The 19,615-nt window shown below is 43.0% G+C and overlaps 1 protein-coding gene across 1 annotated transcript; it reads left to right on the forward strand.

The window, feature by feature from the left end:
• The first annotated feature begins 4,023 nt into the window (after positions 1-4,023).
• Positions 4,024-18,618, forward strand: LOC120570732 (replication protein A 32 kDa subunit-like). Its single transcript, XM_039819222.1, has 8 exons — positions 4,024-4,245; positions 4,328-4,462; positions 11,089-11,202; positions 11,304-11,360; positions 11,472-11,579; positions 13,859-13,954; positions 16,208-16,305; positions 18,176-18,618. The coding sequence occupies exons 1-8, from the start codon at positions 4,228-4,230 to the stop codon at positions 18,255-18,257; spliced, it is 708 nt and encodes a 235-aa protein (XP_039675156.1). The 5' UTR covers positions 4,024-4,227; the 3' UTR covers positions 18,258-18,618.
• The last annotated feature ends 997 nt before the right edge of the window (positions 18,619-19,615 follow it).

Below are 19,615 nucleotides of genomic sequence, written 5' to 3' on the forward strand. Positions count from 1 at the left end.
CACAGCAGACACACACGCAGACACACACGCAGACACACACACACACTAGACGCAGACACACGCAGGCACACACACACACACGCAGACACACACACACACACACACACACACTAGACGCAGACACTGTCGTGTTACACGTCACGTCTCTGTGGCCTGAAGAGACAGCAGTCCCTGGCAGATTTCCTTGGCTGTAGCCAGCTAATGTTATTTAATGAACTCTGTCTCTGACTGACTTTTGAATGTTTTCTGGTGCTCCCTCAGCTTTGTCTGTGCAATGTGCTCGGTTTTCAGTTTCAGCTCCAATTGGTGGTCCAGTGGTTTAGGTACTCTACTGGCTTGTTTACAACCAGTTTGGTGTATCTTACCCCATTGTTATCATAGCCAGTTGAAATAATGTCCCAAACTGACAATAAAAACCAAAGGTTAAACCAGAATTATCCTTTATTTATATAAGAAAACCCAAACAACGGAGCACACTACATAAAGCAGGCTGGCCTCTGTTCAAAGGGGCGACTCCCCCACACATGGCAAACTAAATCTGCTCTTAAGAGAAATCCCTATGTTGCCTAAACATACATTTAATTATCTGAAGGGTAAGCTACCTGTATTACAAGAGCAGTGACATGAATATTCACATCGGAGTCCATTTAGACCCGAATGAGGGGGAAAAAAGAAAAAGGCAAGGGATTCAGTGAATGTCACTGAAAGCACTTTTATTTAGTTTATATTTATTCATCATAACTACCTACTGCATTATATGGAGGAGCTGTGTGAGGCTGGATTCAGTGTGATAACTGCCTCGGTATTTGTTTACCAGGCCAGCCCAATGTCAGCCAACAGTCTACTTATGCATGCAGTGCCTCTCACCTTCAGGGAAGAAGTGAGAGAAGACACCAGCACACAAAATCCTCCATGAGCCAGAGGATCTCTGCTTTTATTCTATGCTTCTTTTTTTATACATTATGTTGTTGTGTTTAACTTGATCTCCTGTCTGTGTCACTGCTCCTCGTTTCCTTTGGCTCTGGATCTTACAGTAATCCCTTTCTTCATGCTTCTGACGGGCTAATTCTAAGCCTATTAAGTTGTTGCAGCATTTGGCAGAGCATCATGCACGGGACCCCTTTTTGCCTTTCACGTCATACATAATTTGTGCACTTTTTATTTTTATTTTATTTTTTTACAAATTTTACAGGAATCTGTAAAACCAAACAATCATGGCTTCTTCTTTGCTCTCAAACTCTACCTGAAAATACCATTTTCTTTTGACTTGTTGCCAATATTTATCTGCTAGATGGCCTTCAATTCTCCCCTTAGCTGTAATAGTTTTATTTCCGGTCATGATGCGATTGAGATTTGGCTTAATTTCTGAAATTCCTGGCCTCATTGATATTGCACTCAAACACATAATTGGCAGAAGTTGTGCTTGAGACGATGCACCACGTTTCACTGACTCGGTATGAATAGCAATACCGCAATCAGTATTAAAACCTGTCTTCACTGCAGGGCACCCATACTGCTTTGTTGGGCTTTTGTGGCTTTCTGTTTCATGAGCAGCAAAGTTTGGACTCAAAAGTAGGTCACCCATATCCGCGGCACTCTAAGTAGAGCAGAGGATGATGGGTAGAGTCATTTCCGGACAGATTTCTTACTTCAACCTTTCTAGACAAGGGAAAGAGGGGGGGGGGGTGGAGACAATTTGCTTCCTGTGGGGTTTGAGACATTTGCCAAACAAGTGCTTGGTCTGTGGCATTAAGAGATTTCACCCTTTTGATTTGTTGTATTCAATTATTTTGCACATGTGTAAATACTGTACAGGATCAGTGGGGGGGGGGAAATGAACAAAGGTTGATGTACATTGGACTGGATGTGCTCTGTTTTCAAGAGCCTGACTTGTTTGACATGTAAATTGCTGTGATGGATTCAGTTTGACTTCAGCTCTTAATTCAGCTTCAGTTCACTTGGAGAAGATGTGATATATTTACAGGTTAATACTGTCGGTGTGCTAATGATAACTGTTTTTCATTTGCCTTTTCGTTTGTGATTTTTGTGTACTCAAAAGCAGTTATATAAAGTGGGTCAACTCAAATTGTCGAAACTTTTCTGTCTGGTACCGGGCTATTCTGGAAATGGAACAGCAGTTTTCGTTTGAGTTTTGGGACATCAATCGAACCTCGCCACTTTGCCAGCCCTGATCCAGGACCAGCATACAACGTACCGCCGTACTGCTTTGCTGTCTCCTGGGACTCGGACATTTCAGTCACCGAGTGCCTCGTAGAATCGGTTATGGGAAGAATGTTAAAAATAAAAACTTCACCGCATGGTCGCAAATGTTTTCAGCAACCAGATGGAGAAATAAAACTGCAGTAGGCAGGTTGAAATTTACAGAAAACTCGACGAGATTTCTTTTTAGCTTCTTTGCTGCTCAGCAGCAGGGTTACTATAGTGAACTACAACAAAAAATAAGCAGTAATATATCTTTTTAGTACACTGAAACTAAATTAAAGCTAAACCAAAAATTGCTTCCTTAAAAACTAATAAAGGGCGCCCGGATAGCTCAGTTGGTAGAGCGGGTGCCCATATCTCGAGGTTTACTCCTCGACGCAGTGGGCCTGGGTTGGACTCCGACCTGCGGCCCTTTGCTGCATGTCACTCTTCTTCCCCCCCCTTTCCCCTTTCATGTCTTCAGCTGTCCTGTCAAAATAAAGGCCTAAAAAAATGCCCCAAAAATCTTTAAAAACTAACAAGTTAATTTCCGTTTTAGTTTCCAGTCAGTAAATCTGCACCGTGTTTTTGTAGCGATTTGTAATGGAGATCAGATGTCAACATCCCTGTTCCGAATCATACGAGTCACTTAGCGACTGAAATATTGAAGTTCCAGGAGATCTGGCTGCAGGACTGTGATTAAACACCACCTGGAACATCCCACCAAATAATGGATCTGAACTCACAGGCAGGCAAACTTCTTCTCTCACACTTTTGTATGAACAATTTCTGCTCTGATGTCATTGTAAAATATTTTGAAGAGATTAAATGAAGTTTTATCAAAAGTGGTGTGAACCCGTTATTTACTGTTGAATGAATTCTCAATGAAAATAAATTCAAATAGTAATTGGAATTGCTTTAAAGAAATGTAGCATGCAAATGGCTTCACAACTGTCCAGTTCCTCCTCAGCCCATGTTATTTGGTCCTGCACTGCACCATGGGTAATTGCTGTAATTCCACACACCTGTTGGCCTAGCATAATGAAGCTGCTAGCACAGTTAGCTCTGTTCTCTATCCAGTGCATTCCAGCCTGACTGTTGTTCATGAATTGCCTTCTGACGGTCTGGAAGTCTCAGGGTTTTGCTGAAAATACCTGTAGCTGCCAATGTGACAATATTGAAGATATTTTGTCATGTGGAACCAAGGTAAGTTAGCAAATATAGAAGTCCCTCCAACAAAAAAAACTGTCAAGTCTATGTTTGAATATGGTTAGCATGTTTTGCTTTTCAACAGCTTGCAGTCAGCCCTCGGATGCAATGGCACCTGACTGCAGTACGCAGATCGGGGTTGGGCCAAATGTGGGCGGAGCTAAACGTTTGACTCCGTGGGCGCGCCATCTGGTGGCGGACATCATGCAACATCTTTATAATATAATATATATTATAGATATATAGATTATAATAAATAATGATATTTTAATTATCGATTATAATAAATAATATTTGAATTGTAAAAAGGAAAAAAGAACGGGGTTGGGTTTAGGAAAAGAAGAGTGGGGAAAGCAAACATGACTCCCGGGAAATGAGCCCTGGTCTCTGGGGAACGCCAGACAACACCTGACGGTTGTTAAGGAAGAGGCGGAGTGGCAATCGGGAAAGTCTGGACGGACTAACCTGCCGGCTGCCTGCCCGCGGACGGACGCTGGCTGCCGGCTGGTTGCCTGCGGACGGACGCTGGGTTAATTAATTAATTCGCGGGAAACGAGCCCATGTCTCTGGGGGACGCCAACAACGGGGTTGGGTTAAGAAAAACAACAACGGGAAACGCAAACTTCACACGCGGGAAAAGATCTCCGGTCAGCTTGAAAGTCCTGCGTTTTCCCCTCAGACCAATTGCCAGAGTGATAGAGAAATGGATCTGCCAATTGCTATTTGGCAAGTGGGCGGAGTCAAACGTTTAGCTCCACCCACATTGAGCCACTCCTCGATCTGCGTACTGCAGTCAGGGCTTACTTCTCGGATGGGATGCCCAGCCACAAAGCGGTGAGTTTACTGGTGCTTCTGTCTTCTGTCCCAAAGTGAAATACTATGTAAGGGTCTGAAGAAACTGTGTTCATTCATGCAGACTGTAATGGATTCCTCCCTGATGTTGCCACAGAGGACAACTCTTCAGATTTTGCCGTGCACAGTGTCTCAGCTGCTGTCTGCCTCTCGAGGCAGCGACAGAACCTTTACAATCTGCAACTGGGAACTCAACCAGGTATATGCATTGAGCAACAGTTTCTGGAACTTAAAGCCCATGTTGCAAGTTTAAACTGGTATTCATGTATTTGATGTTGTTAGGTATCACAAAACAGAATATAACACGAAAAAGTAGGTACTATTTTACAGCGGTTTGTCTTTCCCCCTTAATGCATTGCATGGCGTCACGTTGGGGAGACGATATGCGAAAGCCCCGTCTCGGTTCACTGTCCCGGTCACGGTTGCTGCCACTGATCTGGCAAAATATGGCTTTTGGTCTCGACCGAGTCAATGTGTCTTTATTATGTGAATATTAAGTGAAAGGCAGCTTGGACGGGGATGCTATTCGGCTTTTCACAAGTTTAAACAGCTAGCTAACGATACGCCGACGTTTGCTAACGTTAGCGCAACAGCGTTAGCTTAGACTGCTAGCTAGTTAAATACCGGTATTACAACTGCCTTCGGAGCTGCGTCCACGTTGTCAACACAAGACATGTGGCGTTAGTGCTCCTTTTGTATCATACTTTTATTGAATGAAATATTAAGCTTCGCTCCTACGAAATAGGTGTTTTTTTTGTAACATTACACACAAAGCTAACTGGCTATAGTTAGCCTGTACGTATGCTAGCGGGATTAGCTAACGTTGCGTAGCCAGCCAGCCAGCAACTTCGGCAATCGGCAGTAGTTTCGGGGAGCTAACCGCGACAGTATGTTGCCCACAATCAACCTCTGCTGTTAAAAGCAGTCAATCTGCAGCGATGTTTGAAATGGAGACACATGGATGTGTTAGCTGTCGAGGTTAGCTCGCCGAAGCTGCTTGCTGGCTATGCAACGTTAGCTAATGTCCGCTAGCATACGTACAGGCTAACTATAGCCAGCTAGCTTTGTGTGTAACTAACTAACAAAAACCATCTCGTAGGAGCGAAGTTTAACGTTTCATTCAATAAAGTTATGGTACAAAAGGAGCACTAACGCCACAAGTCCTATGTTGACAACGTGGACGCAGATATAGGAAACTCCGAAGGCACTCGTAATATTTACCGACCGCGGCTAGGCTAATGCTGTTGCGCTTAACGTTAGCGGCGTCGGCGTAGCGCTAGCTGTCTAAACTTGTGAGAAGCTGAACAGCATCCCCGTCCAAGTAATAAATAAACACCAGGCAAATATGTTGTTACTGGAGCTAGTAGGCTACCATCAAAACGTGAGATATCTAATCATGATATCAATCATATCTGTGTTTACAACCATCGCGGGATTTTACAGGTGGGACTGGCAAGTTAGCACATAGCTAGCATGATGCCTTGTATTTTCTAGATCTAGATAAGTTTAGCGGTACTTATCTGAACTAACGACATGATCACTGTCCCTAGATATAAATAAAACATTTACTTTCACTTGGTGCTATTCACGGACAGTAAAAAACCCTCTTCTTCATCACAGTCAGTCCCCATAGTTCTAGTACTAGGCTGATACACGTCTCCCGAACGTGACGTCATCACCGAATTGCGAAAAAAACCCACTAATACCAAAAACTACAAAAAACCTGAGAAAAACTGGCCATTAACACTATTTGGAGACATTTTTAACAATGATATACATATATTGAGTGCTATATGTACCTATTAATCAACAGTGGTGGTTAACTTGCAACATGGGCTTTAAACAATGACTTAAATATTTTAGCACTAATACAAATTAGTTAAGGACATGGACATGACTTGGGGCTTGTTCGTAGTGACACGAGACTTCATAGCCAAAACTTGAGACTTGCTTGTGTGACCATTGGCCTTCTCCATGGGTGCTCTGTCCCGGAAAAACCCACGGAGGAGACCAAGCAGTGTTCGAACTATACCGTGGCCTTCGGGGGAGCCCACTTTTTTCCACGTAGGTCGGCGCTTGCAACTTACAATGACTTACAAAGATACATAACAGCTACAAGTGTATGCACTATACAGGATTTACCCTATCATACTTTATCGACAGGAATAGATAGGGCAAACAGCCACCCACAAATATATAAACAATAAGAAGAATACCAGAATTCCTCCGTTCAATTAGACCATAGCGACGCACCCCAAGCTTCCATCCTTAACAAACAGCCATGTATATGGGCTCTTCCAGGCTCTCCACTGCCGGCTGTTCCAATTTAACGGGAGAGAGGAGCGAGAGGGGTTAGGATCATCTTCAGCCAGAGAGGACATTATTTCTTCAGCTTCTTCTTGCGTTGTCACCCCGGTGGGAGGTGTGCTAACAGGGCTTGCAGCAGGTGAATTAGTCGTGCTATTAACGTCATCGCTACAGTTTCTTAGTAAAACCAAAATCAAATAAACCTCCTTGTTTTCTTTTTGCCATGGCTATATGATGCTTACTGCAGAATGGATTTCAAGGACTTTGCGCACCGATTAATGGCCTCCAATGTTTATATTTTTTCTACGAATCTTTGAGTTAACATGTAGCCTACTAAACATGAGTTGGATTTGCACCGCAGCGCCGCCACGCCTTGATGCTCATAACAAGAATAGCATGTATAGTTTTCTTTATTGAAGTGAATTGGGTTTAAATCACCATCACGCATGAATTATATTTTTGCAGTTTTACACATTATAATTCACGATGATCACATTACACAAAAACTGAAATGGGTTGCCCAAAAATGACATTGTCAATATTTTTGAGAGACCCCACAAATTTCACAAATCGCGCGGAGTCTTCGGGGCCCATGTCTTATTAAGGGGAGCCGAGCTCCCCCTAGCTCCCCGTAGTTCGCACCCTGAGACCAAGCACTCATGTGCACCAGCGTCCACCCAGAATACACCGACAACAACTATCGATAGATAGATAGATAGATAGATAGATAGATACATAATGGTGATTTTATTTCCGTTAGACCTTTGCCTACATTGACGCTGATGCATTAAAGAGGAGTGACTCCCTTGGTCCAAGATGGCGGCTCTGTTGACGCATTCGTTCCAATGAACTACCGTAGTCAAGGCGACATCTAGTGTATATATCTATGGTGACTTATGAGACAATGACTGGCCCACCTCTGGCATAGAGTTCCTATGGGAGTCTATAAAGGTCTATGGAGTGAATGTGAAAATGTGCAGACTAATTAAAAGTTTTGATTTGGAGCGGCAGAGGGGGGGAGGAAAATATAGTAACATTCCACTATAAACATGACAATGGATGTTAAAATAAAAACTTTAAAGGCCGTCAGCAAGTAAGATTTTTGAAATGGTAAATTATGTACCGTTGGTGTGTTCTTGGATGTCATTCAAAAACCTGGAAGTATACTTCTGCCTTTTTCACTAGTCGGCATAAGTATAGATTTTGGGGGAGATGCAGGGGGTATGCCCCCCAATCCAATATTTAGAAGAGGTAGATTTGTCCCCTTAAAAAAATATGAAAGACAACCCACTCCACAAGTTAAAAATAACCTTTCAGGAGGCTCAAAACAATAGTTGTCTACTTTGCAATATTAGGGGATTAAAGGTAGCCTGGTTGACACCAGACCCTTCTCAGCTGTAACTGAGAGTGGGTCTGGGAAAGGTTCATTGACAGTTCATTTCCAAAGGGGCGTCACCAACGGATGCCACTCAGATGCCTCTGGGCGCAATTGGATAGTCCTTCAACCAATCAGACCAATGATCCAGGTGACGCTTTTCAATTCAATTCCAATATCCAACTAAAAAAATGTGATTGTGGTTTTTGGTTCCCTCCACGCCCATAGACAGTACATAAGAAGTCCACGCCCTACTTTTTCCTTGCAGGTGTTGCATATTGCTAACTTGTTATCTTCTGCACACACGCTGAAGAATGTCCAAACAGCTGACATGTTGCAGGTTAATTCACGAGGTTCCCTACATGTGCAAGAATAGCGGGACCGCACGCTTCACCGCACGGCGAAGCACTGCAGGTACGCACCACACACGGCAGAAAAGTTGAGAGAAAGGAAAAGAGACTGTGTCTCTGTCCGTTGTATAGCGTCGTCCTTGGGAACTGTAACTCGTATAACTTATGTTGTCAGTTAATTGTAACGCCATGAAATCGCCATATGTCAGACTGACCTGCAGCTCGCCGGTCATGGCCGTCATGTTGAATGTAAACAAAAAGCTGCTCGCCGTTGCTGCGCTATCCTCGTCTGCGTAAAGCCCGCCTCAACGGTCGTGATTGGTGTAAAGCCCGCCTCAGCGGTTGTGATTGGTGCCTCAATTTTGAGGACATTGGAAATGGGTTTGAATGGGCTCTTCGCCAGACTGACCTGCAGAGCAAATCTCAAATTTGCCGGAAGTTCGTCAGGGTTTACCCAGGCTAGATTAAAGGTGCAGTAGGTAAGACTTATAAAACTAACGTTGTGTCATATTTGCTGAATCTGACCCTATGTTCCAGTAGAACTACATGAAGCAGGTAAAAAAAACTCCAGCTCCTCTGGCACCACCTACAGCCTGTATAGCTGTAAATTGCAACAGTATTGGCTGCAAGAATTTACATGCATCTTATCTAGTCATATCAACAACTTCCACGCATTTAGTAAGGTGTCACATTGATTTCTAATGTAGTGCATGGTGGGAAAAATTACGTTACCCAGCAATTTAAAACATAGTGGGTCTTAAAATACACTTAACAGTTAGAACACGTTCCAGATGAGCCAGGTCTCCGCCCAATGCATGCCGGTTTGATTTGTGTCTGACTTGATCCCGACTTGCTCTGACGTCATGCACACGTGGGCAACGATAACCTCAGGAGATCAAGACGGCCGCAGGTTTGAGACCCAGGCAGCGCAGTTGCTTTTCACCGACTGCAAGACCCAGGCGGACCCAGAGCATGTTGGGAAACGCCTGGCTCTCAGCTGATCTAACGGCTGATTGGTTCAGAATCGACTCAACATGATGACGTATAATATAAACTTTTTTATTGTTTTTGAATCTGAGGGAGTTTAATAGCTATTTGTCTGATTTAAAGGCTTATTCTGTAGAGAACACATGTTGTGTGGCTGATAGTTATGTTTAGAAGTCAGAGAGACTAAATCTGTTCAGATTACAGATCATCTACAGCAGGCCAGCTGACAGTCTTGCCTGGGCCCGGGACGAGATCTTAGATGGGCCCCCCCCTCGCGGCCAGATCTCTCCTTTTCCCTTGCTCTTCCTCTCCTCACATCTCTCACTGAAATTAAGTGTGTAATCAGTCTCTGATCCATCCTGCTCAGACTCTCCGACAGGGCAGCGAGCCCCCCCGCATCACTCTCTCTCTCTCTCTCTCTTCTCTCTCACCGGTAGCCTGACTCTGTCCAACGTTGCGGGGCAGCGGGCCCCTCCCGCATCACTCTCTCTGTCACCTGACTGCAGCTGGATCTCTCTCTGTCTCATCCTTACTGATGGAGCTACCAAACTCAACTGTTTCTGTCAAAGTTAACGTGTTGTGTCAGGCTTTTATACAAGCTAATGGACGTTAACATGAGAGCTGGCCTGTTACGTTACAAGGCTCGTAAAACGTTGGCTGCGCTGTTTCTTACCTTGTCTACGTTGACAGTTCCAGCTTCACCGTCACCACCTTTTTTTAAATATTTGTTTAGAAAATCTCTAAGGCCTCTATTTTCTTCTTCTCTTTTCTTTCCTTTTCCGAGCTCCGGACTTGTGCTGACCGGACATTTTGAGCGTACTGAACTTCAAATCAAGTGACAATATCAAATTTTGATCAGTGGCCAAACCATTTTTATGTTGGGGTGGGGGGGTTCTTGACCACTATTTCCAGGACAATTGGGAAGAAAACAAAAAAAACGCTTTTATGTAATTCAAATATTATGCTACATATTTTTTTCCACAAATAGGCCTATTTAAAAAAAAGATTTTTAATTCTTCCATAATTTAATGAGGGCCCAGTTCTGGGCCCCCTACTGTGGGCCCGGGACAACAGACCCGTTTGTCCCCCCCTATCGGCGGGCGTGATCTACAGTATGTTGTGTATTAAAATCAGCACCAGATCGTATGTAGAGCATTTTAACAGCTACTCTGTCTTAATAACAACAAGCTGATACATGGGTCTGATATCATTTTAATAAATTGGAATCCGACCTAATGGGATGCAAGTGTTTCTTTGACTTCCTGTTCAGCCTGAAGGCTGCTGGAATCGGCTCGAAACTGTCCGACTTCACCGTGGCTTTTTGTCACCGCCCCCGGCTGCTGCCGCCGGCTCTCGTCCACTTTACAGGCGAGGTTAGGGCTTTAGTAGAAAGGGGGGAGGTCACGGTTAACACATTTGTTCTTGAGCTGTACATAATTCCTCAAAAAAAAAAAAAAATCCCCAAAATGATGTTTTGATTATGCTGAAGGTTTTGAACAGTACAGGATATAATACTTTCCTTTACATAAATAAAGACATTGGTACCATAAATTGTTGCATTAGAATGCAGGGAATTTGCAGGAGGTTTAAGCTAAAAGTGTGTGTGTGTGTGTGTGTGTGTGTGTGTGTGTGTGTGTGTGTGTGTGTGTGTGTGTGTGTGTGTGTGTGTGTGTGTGTGTGTGTGTGTGTCCTGTTAAAACAAAATCTATGCCCTTGCTTTTAGGAACACATGGAATATGTTAAGTTGCCAATTTCTTGAATGGAATTTGGTCTGAGGTTAACCTGTTGTGCTTCCTGTCGCTGCAGGTCTCTGTAGTGGGCATCATCCGAGGATCGGCTCCCTCTGTGACCAACATCCAGTACTCTGTGGATGACATGACTGGCCCACCTTTAAATGTGAAGCAGTGGGTTAACACAGAGGCCAGTAACATCAGCAGGAATCTAGAAATCATCTAAAGAGTGTGCACTTTTTTGCTAAATAATGATTTCAAAAGTAAAGTTTCAAATTGTGTTTCTCACAGGACTGTGTTTCTCCTGGAACGTATGTGAAGGTGATTGGAAGCCTACGCAGTTTGGATGTAAGAAACTCAAACAAAAGGTTTAGAGATGATGGGCTTTTTTCTTTTTTTTTTGACTATCTGTGCCTCCTCCCTTTATTTATTTATTTTTTTTTTTAAATGTTGCATTAGGGTCAAAGGTCATTGCTGGCGATGGACATTCGTTGTATCAAGGACCTCAATGAGATCACGTCCCACATGTTGGAAGTGGTACAAGCACATATGCAGCTTTTTGGAAAGGTACACAAGCTCGTGGAAGGTTTCGAACATGTAAACCCTTGATTTTTGTGTAGGCCTATTGCATACTGGTACGGTGGCCGTGAGAGCTCAACACACTGCAAACAAAGAAAACCTGCAAATAGCATTCAGGAAACCTCATAGGGTTGGGCGATATGGCCTAAAAATAAAATCCCCGATTTTTTTGCAAAAAAAATCCGATTTAAGATTTAAATCAATTTTTTTTCTCCCTCTACTTAAAATCAATCCGCAGATGACAAAGAAATTGTTCAAAACAAGTTTTATTTTGTTTTGACTCATACACACACACATGGGGCATGTACCATTATGATTATTCATGCCAATTTTGTGGAAATATAAATTGGTTTAAGGTTGTTTTTTTGGGGGGGGGGGCGCTATATATTCAACAACAAAACGGATGCGTGAGATGAAGCGGTTTTCACACATACAGGTGGTAATTCACTTCTCGTTCTTCGCTAAAATTTCAAATCATTTTAACGTTATTGCGCAACCTTGCCCCTATTTTCACCTGTTGCTGAGTAACGTACGTTAACATCCCGTGGTCTCTTGAATGTAGCATACCTGTAGCAAGCTCCTCCGTAGCGATAAAATCAAACGTCGAAGCGGAGCTCCGTGCTACAGAGCGGTGATTGCAAGTTGTTTAAGCCGCTACAGACCTCCGTCACAGCTCGGTTGTATCAGCGGCATTTAGTAGATGTGTTGAGCCGCAAAAGAATTCCTCAACACCGCCTCTGGTGCCCCGCATGCTGCTCCTTCAGGTCAGCTGTAGCTGGTGGTTCAGTTACCGAGAATAGGCGACTCTCAGCCGGGGACAGAGCATAGGGAGCTGCCGGTCATTTCGGCGGAGATTACAGATAAGTAAGTAATGAAACGACTGGTTAAGACTGGTTAGTCCCTGTCGCTGCCATGTTGTTTGTATATCTTTCTGGCAAACGCGCGGGGGGGTGAGCCCGTTCGGAGCTACTGGAGCCCAGAGGGGAGCGTCGGCGGATGTTAAGGAGAAAATCGATTTTTCATTTAAACAAATCTACGTTGACTACACATTCGAGTTAATCGATAAAATCGATTTATCGCCCAGCCCTAAAACCTCATCATCAACATTCTGCGTCAAGCTTAGCGTCGCCCACAACGATTGTTATTGGTTTAAAGTAGGGCTGTACCGAATTCCATTTTTTGACCTTTGGTGCTTTTCGACAGCGAATACTCGAAGCTTCGGTGGCGGCGGGATGAAGCAACTGCTTTGTTAGTGCTTGTTTCATTTTTTACCTTTTGTAGTGTTAAAAACCTTTTTACAGTAACATCACGGGATTAGCACGCCGCGATTGACGAGTCTGATAGCCGGTTAACGTTACATGATTGTCCACAGCAGGTTAACGTCGGGTTGCTTTTTCTCCTAAAGTTGGTTCGGACTTAACTTTTTGCCGCACGTATTCAAAACAAACGGAAACCCCTGCGTTTTTACCGGACTGTATGATGGGTGACACCGATGCAGTGTCTGTGAATGAATGTTCAGCCAGCCAGCGCCTTATTGTATTGGCGTTATACACGGCCGTAACTAACGTGTTACTGTGTTTACCTTTATCAAAACGCCTGACGATGACGCCAGGCTGCTACAGTATAACCGTACAGACCTCTACACACATCAGACTGCTCGGTTTTTGGCTGAGATGGATGACCTAGTGCTGCATTAATTAGTCAGTGGACATTTAGCAAGCAGCTTTATCCTGACAAAACACTAGTAAGGGGGATGGGGGGCTCCTAGATTATATCCCAGCCTTGTGCATCACTTTTTCATGTCCCCTGGAAACAGTTTCCATTGTGCTGGACTTGGGAGCTTTTTGTAGAGCGCTTCTCTATTTGCAGCGCTTTTTCTAAATGATGCTTATGTTTCAAGTCGACTATCTATCTATCTATCTATCTATCTATCTATCTATCTGGCTTTCTCTGGGCCATTGGCCACACATGTGCAGTACAGGCATGTTTTGAACGGGCACTGCGCTAGTGTTTTCAAATGTGATGTAAAATTGGTGAGGTTTCTTAATCTCTTTGTGTCGTGTCTATTTGCATGTGTTGTCTTAATTTTCAGTGCGTTGAGCTCTTAGGGCCACCGTATCCTTGAGTTAAAAGAGTTGCATTTGAATCATTTCAGGTTCAGGTATTAAGTAAATGACCTCAGCTGGCCTGATTTGGTCTCTGCCCTCTTAAACACTAGTAATACTGCAAAAACCCATTTTTAGATTTTTCTCCGTCTGTTTATCCAGGCATTTGATGTGAATATGAATACCATTGTCGGCCATGATGGCGGTGAACATCCTAAAGGTGTCTTGCCAAATGGTTTGTCCACCATCCAGGGTCAGGTAAGTGAAATGGGTTTAAAGGTTCAGTTCACCCATTGTGTTCCCCAATTTGTGTTTAGTGCAAGTCCTCATTTCCCTAGTCTATATCGGTGGCACTTCATTTGCCGGATTGCTCCGGTGCCGCTGGAAATTCTGCCCAGATGTCCCTAATTTTCGGCCGGATGTCCGTCCCCTTCCTCTTTCTTTGTTTTGGCGTTCTAACCTCTGGTGGATTTGTGAGGACTATGGTTTACTGCTCCTCAGATCTCTGCAGGGTAAATCCAGACAGCTAGCTAGACTATCTGTCCAATTGGAGTTTTCTGTTGCACGACCAAAACTACTTTTGAACGTACACATGTTCCACCAAAACTAGTTCCTTCCCGAGGCTATGTTGCAGTGGCTCCGTCCGCCCAAGACGATTGTGTTTGGTTTAAAGAAATGCCAATAAACCAGAGTGCGTTTTTCTCTCCTCCCAGAATGCTGTGTGGACTAGTGCCCTATATTTAGGGAGTGTGGCCAACTCAAATCATGGGCGCCATATTGGATACCAACGTCAGATGACTCTACAGTGTAACCCTATGGGGTGGATATGCTATCTTGAAATAAATCGCTTATTTTCACCTACAGGCATATACATGTTATTATCAATGTTTGTCAATATCTAAAAGGCCCTTACGAAAATATTCCAGTCTATATTTACCTTCTATATCGTAAATGGGCCTCTAAAAAAAGCCCATGTAGTGAGTGACCACGTCGCCGAATAAGTCTCTTAGCAGTGTTTATCTTTCTAATGTCTGCTAGCATACAGGCTAACTATAGCTAGCTTTGTGTGTAACGCAACAAAAACCCACCCATCTCAGAGGAGCGAAGTTTAATATTTAATTCAATAAAATTATGGTGCAAAAGGAGCACTAACGCCACAGGTCTTAGGTTGACAACGTGGACGCAGATATCGGAAACTCCGAAGACAGTCGTAATATTTAGCTACCTAGCAGGCTAGGCTAACGCTGTTGCGCTAATGTTAGCAAACATTGGCGCAGCTGTCTAAACTTGTGAAAAGCTGAACAAAATCCCCGTCCAAGCTGTGTTTCACTTTCCCTCCAATATTATGAAGATAATAAAGACAGCTGGACTCGGTCGAGACCAGAAGCTGTAGCTATGACTGTGGCAAGATCACAAGCATTTAGGTACATGGAGTGCTAGTGAAAAAGCTAACGCTAGCATAAGGCTAACTTCAAACTTCATTCATTTTTAAAGCAGTTAGAACTTTTTTCAGCAATGTACACATTAACGATGGTATTACTATATTTGTCCTATGTAATTTGTTATAATATCGAAGAGAGAAATTTACATTTACCTCACACCATAATGAACAGCTCCCATACTTTTTGCTTCATGGGGGACCTTGTGAAATCTTTTGCTGCTTCCCTGTCTTTAATTGCAGCCAAATGCACAACAGTTGGGCATTTTTTCAGTGATTTATGTCATTTTTTTTAAAAATAATTTATAACATTTTTCCACTATTCCCTGCACTATATCAATGGGAATCAGATGAATGTTGGTATCAAACATGGAGTCCATGAAACACGTGACAACCTCGGGACCAATCACAGAACGGTATGCTCAGAACATTCTCTTCCCTAGTTGGCCACACTCTAAATATAGGGCACTAGTGTGGACTAGCCAGACCTTCCTCCACAGCGCTGGAGAGGTTCAGAGTGCAAAGGTAGCCCAACCCATCAAGTGTGTATGCTGTTGATTTTGTTCAAATAAGGGGACATTTTAATATCAAGAAATAAAGAAAATATGTTTCTTGTAGAAATACTTTTGTATGTAGTTATAACAAGGAAATATGAAGTAACATGAAAAATACAGTTACATTGTTGTTAGTGTCTTGTTTTAACGAGATAAGATTCTTGTTATGATGAGAAACTGAGCTGTGGCATTGAACCACCATGACAAAACAATTTTTCACTCACAGTGAAGTGATGTGAGTGGGTTTTCCTTTTGTGGAGCTTACTGTAAATTACCACATTGAAATTGCATTATTACAATATTTACAATTTAATGCAATACTACAAATAACTGCATTACAACTACATTCGTTTTAGAAGGCTCCACAATAATGTCTTTTTAGGAACTCACGGAGGACAGCTTTCACTATAGAAAATAGTTCATGATAGACACTGATGACAAAAATGATTGTGCATTTAGTGAGATGCCATATGACGGCACCACCGGGTTGGAAAGTAATTGGTTGATTTCCTGTGTAAGGTGATGCATGTGATCCGAAGGTTCTCTGTTAGCGATATTGGCATTGGGTTCCATGAACTGCAGTCCCAGCTCAACCACCTCAGCATGGGAGACCTCAGGTACCTCTTGACCTCACTCATCTCTGGATAAAGGCACGCTGGGTGACGATAGGCCACTTGCAATATCCAGACTAAAGCCTGGGTTATACTGGCGCGCAACACCGTGGCGTGGGCTAGAGGACTGCATTGGGATCCCGCGGGACCTAGTCCATATCAACTTAGGGATTATTCACATACCGCTGGATGTCAATTACCTTCCTCTTTCTTTGCGTTGGTGTACTAAACTCCAGTGGATTTGTGAAGACTATGGTTAACTGCTGCTCAGATCTCTGCAGGGTAAATCCAGACAGCTGGCTAGACTATCTGTCCAATCTGAGTTTTCTGTTGCACGACTAAAACTACTTTTGAACACACATGTTCAACCAAAACTAGTTCCTTCATGAGGCTGTTTTGCGGAGGCGCTGTCATTGTGTCTGCGCCGCCCAAGACGATTGGTTTAAAGAAATGCCGATAAACCAGAGCACGTTTTTCTCCCATCCCGGAATGCTGTGTGGACTAGTAAGACCCTCCTCCACAGCGCTTTGGAGGAAGGTCTGGCAATGCGAGACTAGGTGGGTTTTAAAGGGGGCTGCGACTGTGAGCGGGCTGTCCAAAAATAAAGTGCTGTAACCTACTGCCGAACTGAGGTTCGCCTAGCTAAGTTTAATAAGAAAATCACCAACGCACACGTTGCATCCAGTTCAACGCCAACCGAACACTAACACACGGTGCGCGGTCACGGAAGGCTTGTATCATGTGGACACGCCGACAGTTTTGTTGTCATTACTGCGCGCTACAGCTTTAAGAAAACAGTCCCGCACATGGCTCTAGCACGGGCCTCCAGTAGATGGCGCGCACTGCGAGCATGCACGGAGACATTTATGCCCAACGCATTGTTCATTGCAGTATTCTCCAAAAACACCAGAGGGCGTACAAACAAAATAATCTGTGAATAATCAAGAAGTAGTAGAGATTGTAAGTAAAGGAAAGCAGGCTGCCTGGCAACCGAAGTAAACACATCCATTATAAACACCGACGTACTGCAAAACGTTACATTTATCTACTCTAATCATTTGGTTTATCTCCAAATTGAAATGACCGTCTACCCCTCGATGTTCAAACACTCTTTCCATGACGCCATTTTTTAGCTTTTACGAAGCGATCTCTGTTTTTCCACACTCTCAAGCAAAAAACTGCAACACAAACAAATATATTTATTCACCTCTATTCACACACAATGAGGCATATTTTCAGTTGTGATTGAACTGTATTTTTTTTTTTTGAGGAACAGCAGGTCTACACTTAGAACGGACCCACCGCAATGACACTTTTGGTGGAGCTGTTCGTGTAATAGTCGACTCAGAAGAAAGCGAATGTCTTGACAATAAACTCCAACACAACAGTATGTGGAGTTAACCTGGACGGGCCCAATAACCTCTGAATAGTTCTACTTGTTGTTAAATTGCAATGTGAGCGGCAGCTAACGGGTGCTGCCTTATGTCAGCAGGATCATTTAAAAAGCATCCGCGACAAAAAAGTTTTTACAGCCCTATTTCCGATACCGTGGTGGCAGAAATTTTGCCATGGTGGGCCGCCACTACAAAATCAACATAGAGGAAACACTGAGATGTTGGTAGAGGCGAAGCTGCTCGGTCGGTCTTCCCAGCCAACCATGTTGAAACGGAGGGGCACGACCACATGCCATGACCATTTTGCGGAGCCTTAAAAATGACGTCATTTTTAAAGCTCACGCAGCTCGTCCCGGGAACACCGCGGCGACCATCAACCTAGCTCTAGCCGTATCGCTCCACATACTGAACCCTTTATTATCTGATACTGATTGTCAAACAGACGCAACCTAAATCGGCAACCTGTCTCTCTTTCCGTACAGAGCGTCCCTGACATTTCTGATAAATGAAGGCCATGTCTTCTTTACCATTGATGAGCATCATTTCAAGTCAACAGAACATTAGCGGGCTACCTGGAGTCAGCGCAGTCCTGGATCTGATCAGGATTTACCCACATTTTTGGAGTGACATACATCTTTTTTTTTTTGGTTAAATTATAACTAGTGCTGTAGCTGATGGCTTTGTTTGTCTTGTTCTAAATATGTTATACCCTGTGGGGTTACACAAGCAGGGTTTATACTGCATAGAATTACTGCCCTGATGTATTGCTCTGACTAATTTGTTTGACTATATATATATATATATATTTTTTTTTTTTCTTTATCTTTTTAATTTCTAAGTTGTATATGTATGCTGAATTTATCTGTACCCTGCAAATGTTGTCTTGTTTGCTGTATATAAAGGGACTGTGACTCAGCAGAATCAATCCGAATACTTTATTCATCCCCTCGGGGAAATTATTCAGTTGCAGTTGCTCACAGTCAGTTTCAAGGTAAAATAAGAGTTGTCTGTAGCAGGTCTGATTTATATGACGTGATTCTTAGTGTCTGTAAATGTATTGTAGACATGCTAAGCCATATTGGCAGCTATGGATCATTCTTTCACAGATGACAAGGGAGTTTCAATCCCTGGTGAAAACATTGTGAAACATGTAATTGCTTGATCATACAGGTTTTGCAGCATTGTAGGCATTTGTAGTTGTTGAAGGTCTTAAATGGGTGTGTGTGTAAAACGCATAAAACTTCCTGTGGCATGAAATTAGCCTACCTGCCACTTCCCTTAAGAGACCTCAAACGGCTGTAACAATGTACACACAGTTGTCATGTGAACTGTTTGCAGATAGTTTTTCTATCACAGTACACTAGTAGTAGTGTGCATCTTTTGTTGTGCACTACTACCATTACAGACTCATTTAAATTTAATTTTCACTTAATTTTTTAAGTGCATGCCAGATCATCTAAGAGCAACCAAAACCCTGTTTGGACAGTGAAAGGCTGTGATTGGCCAGGTGTGCAGAGGTGTGAAAGTAAGGCCATTTTGTGTTCTTCAAACAACCTACTTTATTAACCCTCTGAGGACGAAAGACGCAGCGGGGCTACTCAAAAGGCGAAATAACATTTCATTTCAGACATTTACTTACTATTTTTAACTTAAGACTTTGGTAAACTCATTTCAAGCACCAAAACAATTCATACAACACATAAGTTAAGGTTTGTTTTCAAAAGAGATTTGAGGACTTTAAAAAAGCCAACCTCAACGTTTCAGCTATAGCGTCAAATAATCTATTTACACATTGCTCTAGGAAAAAACTGGGTCCTCTATACAGAAAGCTAAGTTTGTTCTGAACATTTTGATGATGAAACACAGATCAGTTATATTCAAATACCTCCAAAAGGTACATTTTAAGAAGATATGTGAAATTG

The sequence above is a fragment of the Perca fluviatilis genome, chromosome 13, assembly GCF_010015445.1.
Source record: "Perca fluviatilis chromosome 13, GENO_Pfluv_1.0, whole genome shotgun sequence".
Taxonomy (NCBI): Eukaryota; Metazoa; Chordata; class Actinopteri; order Perciformes; family Percidae; genus Perca; species Perca fluviatilis.

Bases quoted from the DNA above. Each gene is read 5' to 3' on its own strand.
- LOC120570732 (XM_039819222.1), top strand. The intron at 4,463-11,088 runs GTATATGCATTG...CTGTCGCTGCAG, and splicing joins GCAACTGGGAACTCAACCAG to GTCTCTGTAGTGGGCATCAT. The intron at 16,306-18,175 runs GTACCTCTTGAC...CTTTCCGTACAG, and splicing joins CTCAGCATGGGAGACCTCAG to AGCGTCCCTGACATTTCTGA.